Genomic DNA, 13,489 nt, shown 5'->3' with positions numbered 1-13,489 from the left:
AGTGGAAACTTTGTATGGTGAAGGGATAAAAAAATTCCATCGGACGTGGATTGGATCCCCATGCAAGTAGAAAAATGCCGTCCCACGATCTAGAACACTAGGTGGATGCAAAAATTCATCAGTGTGGTTCAGTTTGTACGTCGCTCTGTTTGGTTGCCTTGTTGCTTTTTTCAAAGGCATACCGCCAAATGAAACTCTACCACTGTGTCATGTTAATTATCAAGACATTTGAAAAAGTCCTTGGAACTTACTATTAGTCTGCCTTACAAATGCGCTTACATAAACTTTAAAGTGTTACATAGCTTGGTGGAGAGCCCTAGTGCAGAAACTAGATAATGCATAGAACAAACGGATCGATACATTGATAAAAAACGGTGCGGTCTGCTCTGTGCCAAACTACCGTTTAGGACGCTGCGTGTTGACTCCAGTGCCGCGCCTGACATGCTCGAGAGCAATATTGAACCATGGCGCACGAGGAGCACTGTCGGAACTCTCTGATTCTGGTCTCTTGCCGGCCGCAAAGGCTGTTCGAGCACATGTGTAACACGTCGGCCCCGTTGCCCGACTCGATCTGTGTTTCATCTCCAGCACTGAACCACTCTACCATAAACTTGTTTGCTATGGTAGGTTGGCCCCCCTTACCTGGTTCTGTTGGGCCCAAGAGAGAACCATTATGGTCGAGGGCTTCGGCCATCTCACGGGCCCTAGCAAGGGCTACGAGTCTGCGGCCCTCTTGTGTGTCTCGTTCGACACCGTATCCATCATGTATGCAGAACCCCAGCTCTCTTAGGGCGATGACATGTCCTAGGGATGCCGCATGTGCGCACAGATGGGTGGCCCCATGTATGTCTCTGCTTTCCTCGCCTGCACCGCTTCCGTTGAACATGATGACTGCCATAGCGTAGATCGCATCTTTGTGCCCTCCGGTTGCGGCTAATGATATCTGTGCAACGCCATCCGCACGTAACTTGACACAGTAGAACGTGATCTACACAAAAAAAATGGGGTTACTTATTTAAAAAAGTGCTAGAGAAAGATGTATGCTGCAACGTTTGCGAAGAAAAACTAGACGGTGACATGGCGAAATGTAAACATACCATCCCTAGGATATATGCTGCATCAAGGTTGCCTGCTTCAGCGCATGTTTGCAAGAATGTTTTTGGCCCATCCGACCATTTTTTCGCGCTGACGTCGAAGCAGCACGCACTGACTTTTTTGAGGACAGAACGGCTCCTTCCCGTCTCTGTGAACCTCTTGGACCTGCATTTAGCGGATTGTAACCACGTATTTATTGATCGACCGTGTGTGTGTGGGGGGGGGGGGGTAAAATAAATTAACAAATAATAAACTCACGTCATGGTTGCGGCTAGGAAGTCGGCGGGCACACGAGCTGAAGCTGCAACTGATTCAAGTATAGATGCAATCACTCCATCTGGGAGGTCGTCGATGCTCACTTCTGCGACATTTTGGACCTTGGTATTGGTAGGCGGTTGCTCAATCTTCTCTTCGGCAGACGGCGACGATGAGCCAAGGTATGGATCTACGTTGCGGTCCATGTGTTGAGTGGCTAATTCGTAACGAGAGCTGTGTCCAAACAATGCAAATGGAGTGGGAAAGGTTTGAGTTACAAGACTAAATGCCCAAATGTAATTGTTTCCGTGTAGTTGATCAGCTCTGAACCGTGAACCACTGTAAATGAGCAACCGTTCTTTTTTTAACGTGAATTCACACATTGTATCGGCATCGGTGGTGACCATCCATCGTGTTCTCATTTAGCATTTTTTAAACCTTTTGACACATTGTCACGGGGACGGTGGCTAAAAGCACATGTCTGGAGATGTGAAAATTTAACTTGTTTTCACACATTTGCAACGGCTACGGTCATGGTTGTGCATGCCACGGGATTTTAAAAAAATGTGGTGCGATCTCCACACATTGTCAACTCAAAAAAAGGATAAACCGTGACCGTGTACTTGTTGTTGTTTTGGCAAAATAAATGCTACGGTTTGTATGCACCGTGGTGTTGTTGAAAAATTTGGAAAATTCCCGTGGAACGGCTAACGGAGGGAATAGTTTGAAATGGGGAGAAAACGAAAATGTCTAACACCATGTGCTCCTTTTGTGCTCCCTATATATGATCTAATGGTTGGATGTGTATGCATAGCTACCACCCTTGGTAGCCCACTATTTTCTATACATATATATATATATATATATATATATATATATATATATATATATATATATATATATATATATATATATAGAGCCCAACTATTCTCGAACCCCCCTTAAGAGTGGTTCTTATTCTCGAACCCCCCCCGAACCAACCGAACCAACTAGGAAGGGAACTTCCTGCCCCGCGTGCCTCCCACCTCCCGCCCCGCGCGCCTCCAACCTCCCGCCCCGCGCGCCGCCCGCGACCTCCTGCCCAGAGCGACCTCCCGCCCTGCACCGCGCCGCCCACCTCCCGCCCCGCACCGCGCCGCCCACCTCCCGCCCAGCGCGCCACCCGCGACCTCCCGCCCCGCACCGCGCCGCCCACCTCCCGCCCTGCCCCGCGCCGCCCACCTCCCGCCCCGCGCGCCACCCGCGACCTCCCGCCCCGCCCCGCGCCGCCCACCTCCCGCCCCGCACCGCGCCGCCCACCTCCCGCCCCGCGCGCCACCCGCGCCCTCCCGCCCTGCACCGCGCCGCCCACCTCCCGCCCCGCCCCGCGCCGCCCACCTCCCGCCCCGCGCGCCACCCGCGACCTCCCGCCCCGCACCGCGCCGCCCACCTCCCGCCCTGCCCCGCGCCGCCCACCTCCCGCCCCGCGCGCCTCCCATCTCCCGCCCCGCGCGCCGCCCGTGATCTGGCCTGCACTTTGCCGCTCCCCGTTACCCGTCCTACGCGCTGCCACCGCCGACTTCCCGGCTGGCGCGCCGCTGGCCGCGTACTGCCCTGTCGACCGGCGCCGGAGTTCACATCTGCAAGACTTGGTTCACACTCGCAAAATTCAGAAGTTCACTTTCGCTGAAATCAGAAGTTCAGAAGGCTGCTGCATAACTTAAAATGAAAAAACGGAAGTTCACTTCAAACGTAATAGAAGTTCACATTATTTTTGGAAGTTCACTTTGAACAAAAGACAAACACAACTCGAAAGTTCAATTCGAACATGTGGAAGTTCGTAAAATATTTTCAGAAGTTCACTTGCCACCATCAGGAAGTTGACTTGCCTCCGTATGAAATTTCACTCCCCGTATAGAAGTTCATATATGAAATGAAAGTTCACTCCTTACAATGTTGTGGTCCGTCTGGAAGTTCAGATGCAGATAAGGGGAAGTTCGGATCCGTATCCGGAAAAGTGCGGATGCGACGGAAGTTCGCTATATTTTCCGAAGTTCACTTCAAACTAAACTAAAGTTTCGGAAGTTCGCCCTGTACAATATTGAAGTCCGTCGGGAAGTTCGGATTCGGGGAGAAGAAGTTCACATCCACAGAAGTTCGCTATAATTTTATTACATGCCTGAAACTTTTATACCGCGATCGGAAGTTCACTAACATATATAAGGAAGTTCACTTCTATATTCGAGCACCTCATGCACTCTGTTTTTCTGGAGGGAAATCATACGCATAGAAATCGTCCGTACAACCACCGATTGCGCAAATCGACCAACTCAACGTACAATTAGCACTAATATAACTCTACTAATACTCCAACATATCGCAATGCCACACCTAATCAATCTAGATGAGCCAATTTCGAAATGTTCTTGTGTCGGCGTTATCTTCACTTTTATGTATTTCTGAAATTAAACTAAAACCATTTCGAATTTGGAGAAACATTCAACATGAAAAAGATTCGCCTAATCAATATCTTTTCAACGCAATATCATTTGGAACATTCCGATAAGTAGTTCGGAAATAAGCCCCAAAAATAGTTCGAAAAACCGAGAAGTTCGAAAAACGTGATCACGTATTTTCAAATCTGCTCTTAAACTATAAAGAATATAGAAAAGTGTTCTTCATGAAAAAGGTGTGCCTAGTCAGCACCTTTCCAACGGCATATCATACGCATCATTCCGATAAACGGTTTGAAAACTGGAACCCCAAAACTGTACATAAATAGAGAAATCCGCGAAAACATCGTTTTGTATATTTCAAATTAGTTTTAATCAATATGGAATTTGGGAAAACAATGAACACGAAAAAGATGCGAAATTTCCGTGCGAATCCAACGGTATATTATACGCATCAATCCGATAAGCGGTTTGAAAATCATCATGAAAATACTATCCGCACGAACATGCAATTCGGGTATTCCGTCGAGAAGTTCACTAGGAAAACACGCGGAAGTTCAGAAAGGGTTCGAGAATAGTTATTCTCGAACCGGTTCGAGAATAGCAGACCTATATATATATAGGTAAATTAACTGGTGCTCCATGGTGCCCGGGCACCATACGTAGATACGCATACTTTTGCTTTGTAGTACACATACCTGAGGGTATACATACCTAAGTTACACATACCTAAGGTATACATACCTAAGGTATACATACCTAAGATATGCATACTCAAGTGAAACATACCTAAGGTATTGCATACCTAAGGTGTACGTACACTGATATGTGTATATATATGTTAGGTATGTGTAACTTGCATGTGTGTATGTTAAGTATGTAAATGTTAGATATGTGTAACTTGTATGTGTATATGTTAGGTATGTAAACCTTAGGTATGTGTAATTTAGACACGTACACTCCAGGTATGTACGAAATACACGTTTGGTGCCCGGGCACCATGGTGCCCATATGTATCTTTGGTTCTTCTAAAGCACCCAGGGATATTCTTACTGTTGTCCAATGATCATTACATGAGTCATTCTGTATATGCTCCTAACTCTTTAGAGCACAGGACATATGATTGTGTACATATTATTCGTGATCTAAAATTACTCATGTGATTTTACTCATTGAGTGTCAGATACACTCAAGTCTTGTTAAACCTTCACATGAAAAAGAACATCTTCTTAATATTTTTATATTGAACTACTTCAATATTCATTCTATGTACTTTAACTTAAACTTATTATGTGTTTCAATCTATCTTCATAGATCTTGACACTAAATATGTTTCAGTTCATATCCTTTCATTGAAGTTAGTTCTCAATGAAACCTTTTGATCAAGTATATAATTACAACATTTATAACCAACTATATGTCATCTACATAAAGTATTATAAATATGTCTCAGCGCTCCGACTTAATTTCTTGCAAATGGAAGCTTCTTCATCGTTTCTGATGAAATCAAAAACTCTTTGACTATTTCATCCTGTGAAGATTCCAACTTCGTGATACTCACTTCATCCAATTGAAGTTTGTATACTTATCTAGTATTCCACGGACCAGCAAAACTCTTGGTTGTATCTTGTATACACCTTTAATACACACTTTTGTTAAGTAATGTATTTTTCCATCCTACTAGCATATCTCATAAAAGAAATATGTAGTGATTACTAGAATAATCCACATAGACTATAATTATCGCTACGGAAGATCTAATCTTATCGTAGTCAACTCTTTGAACTTTGTTGTAAACAACTTTTCGACAAGTCGAGCTTCTTCAAGGATATTCCTATCCAAGTCCATCAATTTTATAGATCTATTTACTTTCAAAAAGTATTCACCTATCTTGGATTTCATGGCGCTTAGCCATTTTAACGGAGTCAGGGCCCATCATAACTTCTTTGTATGTAGTTGGTTTATCATTGTTCAAAATCAATCCTTTGTTCACAAATCACTTATTTGATCACAAAGTAAACCATATCTACAAGGTTCAATAGGTACTTTGATCTCCATGACTATAACACTTTGTAGACATGGGAGCTATAATCTTCGTGGCCGTTCCAGAACCATTTCTGATGCTGCGCTACTCTGATCATCATGCTCATGTTCATCAACCTTATCAAATTCTATTGTCCTCCCACTCAAATACTTCGCTAGAAACAATTTCTTGGAAATAAGTAAGAAACATCGACAAACACTTTTGTCTTTGTCTCCATAGTAGAAAGAATTCCCAATCAATTCTTTGGGATAACCAACAAAGACATTCATCCGATTTTGGTTGTAAACTTATTTACTTATGCTATGCATACCAAAATTTAAGAAAAGACTATTAGGATTTATACCCATGCCATAACTCGTATGGTGTCATTTCAGCGGATTATGATGATGCTCTTATTTAGTGTAAAAGCGGTAGTCTCTAAAGCATAATCCACAAAATATAATGGCGTCATTTTATTTTATCTCATCATTAATTCAACAAGGTTTGGATACGTCTCTCGGATACTCCATCATCACTATGATACTCCAAGAAACGTGAGTTGTAGAACAATTTCATAACTCTCTTAGATGTTCGCTAAAACTCGTAATTCAAATATTTCCACCATGATCAAATCATAGATATTGGACTTTTCTATTACGATGATTTCCACTTCATGCTGAAATTTATTTGAATCCATTCAAATTTTTCAAACTTCTTCCTTATCGAATAAATATATCCACATATATATACTCAATTCATTGTTAGAAGTTTTCATGAAGTAGAAGAATCTCCCGCACACAACTATGCTCAGTGAACCACATACATCATCATGTATGTTTCCACTAAGTTAGTTGCCCGTTCAACTCTTGTCCTATGAACGGTATTTCAGTCATTTTCTTTAGAAAAGATTTGCAAGCGCCAAATGATTCAAAAATTAGATGACTCCAAAAATCCATTTGCATGGAGTTCCTTCATGCGTTCCTTTCTAACATGACCTAAATGGCGGTTCTACAAATAAGTGGAATTCAAGGGTGTGTTCGGTTTGGGGATGGGGTGGAACGGAATGGAACCGTTCCGCACCCAGAGCCCGTTCCTGCGTTCGGTTGCAAACTGGAATGGAATGAAGTGGTTCCTCCAAATGGAATATTCCCTCTAGATCCGGAATGAAGTGGTTCCTCCGATTCGGCCGGACGAGGTGGAACGGGTGACTGTCACATGTTGATTAATTAAGTTTAGCAATAATTAACCAAGTTTAGCAATAATTAATCAAGTTTAGCACTACTTAATCAAGTTTAGCAAATAGTTAATCGAGTTTAGAATAATTAATCGGGTGATTATCTCACCCATTCCATTCCATTCTCATCCCATTCCAAAACCGAACACAAGGATGGAACCGTTCCGTGACAATTTTTTTGTCCAAACCGAACACAGGGATGGAACGGTTCCGTGCCAGTGGAATGGAATGGTTCCATTCCATTCCACCCCATCCCCAAACCGAACACACCCCAAATCATTTGCCTTATGGCATTTTAGCGTCAGTGTTAGGTATGAGTGTTTCACCATTAAGATTTATAATAACTTATCTATCATACATGGAGTAATGTCATAATTTGAACAACTCATTGTTTTAATTTTACCAGAGCAAAATAACAATTATTAAGTTCTTTATTATAAATTCTAAGAGCTAGGTAGAATGCCAACGACAAACATAATAACACTTTATTATGTTCCAGACGTGCATTATTACCATATTCCTTATCAATCACTTAGGCCATCGTATTCTTGTATTGTGTTGTATTGTATGACATCTCATACCAACCAATCAGGTACAACTACCCAAGAATTTCATAATGTGACCAAACAAGGAATACATCCATAACATGTATATCATCTATATACACCTGAGCTAGACTTTCTAGTCTTTTCTTCCTTTCTGCCAAAATATCTTTTGTAGTTTCTCTTTTAGCTTCCCTCATTCTCAGAAAACACTTCACCTTAAATAACTTCTAGGTCCATTGGTCAAATATCAATAACCTTGAGGTTCTTACTTTGATCATCATATGACAAGTGTTCCAGATTTCACTATTAGTAACTTATGTAATATGATGAACAATTTCACTCATAATTTTATCCATCATATCATGACGAATTTCCAAGACCATGTCTATACATGCTAGGCTCGTAAAATTTAACCTTAGTATTCGCATGTGCAAAACTGGCTTGTACCCGTTGTATGCACACGTAGAATCTATAACACCCGATCATCACGTGGTGCTTCGAAATGACGAGTCTTAGCAACGGTGCATACTAAGGACGATCAGTTCATGGATATGTGAATATCGTAGTGCCCAAGTAGTTGGAGGATTGGGACGCCTGACGTCTTCAACCTTCGTACATTCCCATAAAACTTATGAGTTCATGTAGTCTCACTAAATTATATTCTATCATCTTACAATAAGGTCTAAGATATCACATATATCTCATACCTTGCTTATTTCTGAAAACAAAATTTCCAGCTCCTTACTTTTCAAACGGATTTGAATTTCAAGTTTCACAAAGACAAGATGACTTTAGGTACTAATTGAAACCATTGCTCTTTTGAATCAACAATGTGAGGTTTACTAAAAGTTTGCAATAGGATTTAATCATTTCTTGATTCTTTAACAATATGGTACCAGTCCGTAAAGTTACTTGTCAGACTTAACAGTATTTCTATCTCAATTACAAGACTAGCGCATGGTAGAAAACGGATGCCAATTCTACAAATTAATTCAAAATACTATTCAGACTATGTTTATGATAATTAGTTCATGTTTTAATCTAATTACTAATGAACTCCCACTTAATACAACATCCCTCATAGTTGTTAAGTGATACATGATCCATATCCACTACACCAAAACTGATCATCACGTGAGATGATGTAGCTTCAACGGTGAACATCAACATGTTGATCATATCATCCATATGACTCGTGTTCAACCTTTCGGTTTCCTGTGTTCCGAGGCCATCTCTATACATGCTAGGCTCGTCAAGCAAACCCAAGTATTCCGCGTGTGCAACATGGCTTACACCCGTTGTATGTGAACGTAGAATCTATCACATTCGATCATCGCGAGATGCTTCAAAACAATGAACTGTAGCAATGGTGCATACGAGGGGAGAACACTTTATTATCTTGATATTAATGTCAGGGATCATCTTATAATGCTACCGTCGTGATCTAAGCAAAATAAGATGCATAAAGGATTAACATCACATGCAATTTATATGTGATATGATATGGCCCTTTAGTCTTTGCGCCTTTGATCTTCATCTCCAAAGCACGGACATGATCTCCATCATCGTCGGTGTAGCGTCAAGGTCCATGGCGCTGTCTTCATGGTTGTTCACCACATGTAGCAACTATTACAACTACTTTGAAATAACACTACTACATGAAATATAAAGACAACCATAAGGCTCCTGCCGGTTGCCACAATACAATAATGATCATCTCATACATATTCATCATCACATCATGGCCATATCACATCACCAAACCCTGCAAAAACAAGTTAGACGCCTCTAATTTGGTTTGCATATTTTACGTGGTTTAGGATTTTCGAGTAAGATCCAATCTACCTACGAACATGAACCACAACGGTGATACTAGTGTTGTCAATAGAAAGAGTAAATTGAATCTTCACTATGGTGGGAGAGACGAGACACCCGCAAAGCCACTTATGCAATACAAGTTGCATGTCGAGCGTGGAGCAAATCTCATGAACGCGGTCATGTAAAGTTAGCTCGAGCCGCTTCATCCCACCATGCCGCAAGATGCAAAGTACACGAACTAAAGACAACAAAAGCATCAACGCCCACAAACCATTGTGTTCTACTCGTGCAACCAATCTATGTTGTCGTTGCCTAATCGACGGTACCTCGGAGGAGGGATCCTCACGAGGGGGAGAAGAAGTAGGGGTCATAGGGCGGAGTGCACACGGGACGGTGGTACGCGATTTACCCAGCTTCGGAACACCTGCACGAGGACAGGGCCTACTGCTGCTTGTCTGGAATTATCTGGGCGCTTTCGCGTTGTTACCATGAGTTGTGGTTGTGCCTCTAGGGCTCCCAGGATCCGGCTTATAAAGGCATACGGATCTAGGGTTTACATGGAGAGTCCTAGCCGGATTACAGGTTTGCCTAACTACGATACTATGTCTTGCCGTGCACGCCAAGGATCCGCCTTCCTCCATACGTCGTCCCGGATCCGGGTTCCTACTGGGCCTTCATGGATCCGGGTTCCTCCTAAGGTCGGTCGGATCCGGCTCTCCTGCTCCTGGGCCGGACATCTTCCGTCAGGATCAATAGCAACTGGGCCGCCCGATGGGCCACACGCCTCATCACCATCTGTGGGCCACCCGGGCTTGCCGGATCTAGGCACTGTCGATGGTACACCCATGAAGTATACCCACAACAGTATCCCCCAGAGTTCTCCGAGTTTCACCTGCTGTTTCCGCCTTGCTAGTCCATCATGGTCTCCGACAATATCAGTAACGCGGAGAAACTTGAAGAACTCCAACTTCACATTTTCTTCTTTTCCCAACCTTTAGTCAGAAAATGCTCTCATTCTGCGGGACTTCATCCATCGACGATTTGAACATGTTTCCGGGTTACTCCCTGCTTCGAACGAGAACCAACCTATCCTCACGCAATTACCCGGAATCTTAAAAGACTCAAACGGTTCCGCCAATTCTGGCGCCATTTTCACGCGATTTGTGCGGTAACTTATCTCTAGCCATTTTTACCGTTTAGGGTTTGGGACACGTGTCACGCATCCAACGGTGCGACGCTTGCGTTTCGACCACAGGATGCGGAGCACGAATCTCGTCCCTCCGGCCTATAAATATCCGCCGTCGACCCCTTAACCCCCATTCACCCCCCTTTCAACCTCTCTGCGTAGCGCCGCCTCGAGCTTCCTCTCCGCCGTGCCGGAATCTCGCCGGAACTTCGCCGGAGTTGCTTCGCCGCCGCACGGTGTTCATCCTGTTCTTAACTTCAGCGAGCCACCGCGCAGAAACCTCGTCGCCGGCGACTCCGACCACCGCAGACTCCATCACGGTGAGCAATCAAGCTTCGTTCTCGCGCCGTAGTTGGTAGGGATGAACGTTAGGTCGACGATGCCGGATCCGACTAAGGAATATTTCCGCCAATGTTTTTTCTTCAGATGTCTTCGACTCCGCCTCCAACCTCTGAACCTGTCATGGTAACCCCAATCTCCTCCGCCCCTCCACCCTTCGTCCCAGTCAGGCTGGATCCTTCAAAGGATTCCGGCAAGGAGGCCGAAGGGACTTCCGCTCACCGGGAGAAAGCCTCCGGGGCGGATCAGACGGAGCACCAGGCGGAAGAGGTCGTCAAAAATTCGAAAGCTCGTCAACGAGACTCCGAAGCCAAGGGAAAATGGTGGCCTTGCACCACCACTGAGATGGAGCTGAAGAACCTCGAGGCGGAGGGCTTCCTGCAACCCGGAAGCTGGAGGTCAGTTCCGAACAAAATAGCTCCAGCTCCGGAGGACAACGAGATGGTGCTGACGAAAGCACTGGTGGAGCGAGGCTTTTCATTTCCGCCTTCGGACTTCTTCCTGGACATTCTGAAGGCCTATGGGCTCCAACCCCATAACATTTCTCCAAACAGCGTGCTTGCGATCTGCAATCACGTCACCCTCTGCGAGGGCCATCTCCGGGTAACCCCCGAGCTCTCCCTGTTCCAATATTACTTTACTGTCAAGAAGGAGAGGATCCGCCAATCCACCGAACTAGCAACATGCGGATCCATCACCTTCATGATCCACCCGGGCCGCGTCTACCCCCACACCGACCGCCACGAATCCGCGTGATACTGGTCTGGGGGTTTCTTCTACTTGAAGGACGTCTCCGACCCCGCGAGCGAAAGAAAACTGCCGCCGTTCAAGAACTGCCCCGCCACCGAGCTTCCGGCATGGTCGCACTGCCCCCACCTTTCCGAGTCGCTCCAGCTCACACGCGCCGTCAGGCGGATCTGTAAGCTGACGGAGGAGGGGCTGATAGGGAAGGACTTAACCCTTTCCTGGTTCACCAAGCGGATCCAGCCGCTCCAACACAGGGACCGCCTGATGTTCCAATACACAGGGCGCGACGACCCAATGTGCGCCACAAAAGACAATCTTTCCGCCGACGCCATCGACAAGAGGATCCGGCTCCTCATCAAGATCCCACGTGAACTTCACGTTCACGTGTGCAACAAAGACATTCACATGAATGGTTCCGGAACCGCGGTTCGTCGTCCTGACTAGTCTATTGTTTCTCTCCGCATTCAAAATTTTTACCTAAGTGTTTAACTCTGCATTAGCTCGAAGCGCTTGAAGAAAGTGAACTCGGAACTATCCTCCGGGTTCCTTCCACCGGCAATACGGATCCGGAAGCTGCATCGGAGGCGGAAGCTCCCGAGGCTACGCGCCCCGCTAAGAGGAAGAGGCCTGCTCCTTCCAGCCCCTACGCTAAGCGCGCCCGCGAAGTGCTTAGCACTGCGGCTACCCAGAAAGCGAAGGCGGAAAAGAAGCGCCTCAAACTGATTAACACCAGCAACAAGGGGCAGCCCGCCATCCAGCACTTCTTCAAGCCTTCCGGGTAAGCGCCTGTTTCCGGGATCCAAGCTATGGTTTCACAAGCAAACCTTTACTTAGTTGTTATACTTTTTGTTTTTACTGAAGCTCCGGAAGCCAGCCCCCCAAGGCTCCAAGGGTCTTGAAGAAGAAAGCCAAGCCGTCTCCGGCTTCAATTCCTGTTACTCCCGAGGTTGAGGTTCCGCCCAAGGCTTCGTCCGCCTCCAAGCCGGATCCCAAAGATGTCATCAACCTTGATGACCTCCCAGAAGATCCCGCTGACCATGGTGATTCCGCCAAGGGTGCCTCCTCGTCTGCTCCTCCGCAAGATCAACCAAGCGCCGCTTTCGCGGGGCCCACAGAGGAAGAACATGAGCAAAAGGTAAAGCTCCTTCAAGTCACCAACGCGACTCGGGTCGACCCTCGACCGACTCCATCCCTGCAAAAGCTTACCCTTGCACAGCGCCACACGGAAGTTTCCGCCATGCTGAACAAAGTGTGGGGAAAGCCAGACGAGGAGATGCGAGAGCTCGCTGACTTGGAGGACGGCCTGAAAGTGTTTTTCGCCAAACACAAGGAAGTGCGGCAGGTAATACTAGCCCCCAAGCATTGGGTGATATATTTCCGTATAACATGTATTAGCCGATGCTTTCCCAAGATGTACCTTAGGCGGAAATTTAAAATTTTAATACCTCCAAGATTTTGAATTCCTCGCCAGCCCCCAAGATTTTAAATATCCGGCTAACTCCTTGCTGCTTCGCAGACCACGCGGAAATTGCACGAAGATCTACGCGTGCATGTGCTGGAGCAAATCACGGAGATCGAGGGGCTGCGCCAGAACGCGGAAAACAGCCAAAAGGCTATCCAGCTTCTTGAGACCCGCCTCCAGGGTACGAGATCCGGGTTTGATTTTTTGTGTTGATGTAATTGTTCAGGATGTGTAATATGTGCAACTTTCCGCCTACAGAAGAGACTGCCAAGCACTCCAAGTTCGACGAGTTATCCGCCAAGGTCCAGGTGCTTGAGGCGGAGAACGAATCCCTCAAGACCTTCATGAAAGAA

At 45.5% G+C, this 13,489-nt stretch overlaps 1 protein-coding gene across 1 annotated transcript; it reads right to left on the bottom strand.

The window, feature by feature from the left end:
• Positions 1 to 403: 403 nt before the first annotated feature.
• On the bottom strand, positions 404 to 1,556 carry LOC124682202 (F-box protein At5g50450-like). Its single transcript, XM_047216937.1, has 3 exons — positions 1,354 to 1,556; positions 1,098 to 1,260; positions 404 to 988 (listed from the first exon to the last, which is right to left on the bottom strand). Exons 1-3 carry the CDS (start codon positions 1,554 to 1,556, stop codon positions 404 to 406), a joined length of 951 nt encoding a protein of 316 aa, XP_047072893.1.
• Positions 1,557 to 13,489: the final 11,933 nt, after the last annotated feature.

This window comes from Lolium rigidum, unplaced genomic scaffold, assembly GCF_022539505.1.
Source record: "Lolium rigidum isolate FL_2022 unplaced genomic scaffold, APGP_CSIRO_Lrig_0.1 contig_70305_1, whole genome shotgun sequence".
Classification (NCBI taxonomy): Eukaryota; Viridiplantae; Streptophyta; class Magnoliopsida; order Poales; family Poaceae; genus Lolium; species Lolium rigidum.
Note: the sequence above shows the minus strand (reverse complement) of the source record. Positions and strands in the feature narration are given on the sequence as shown.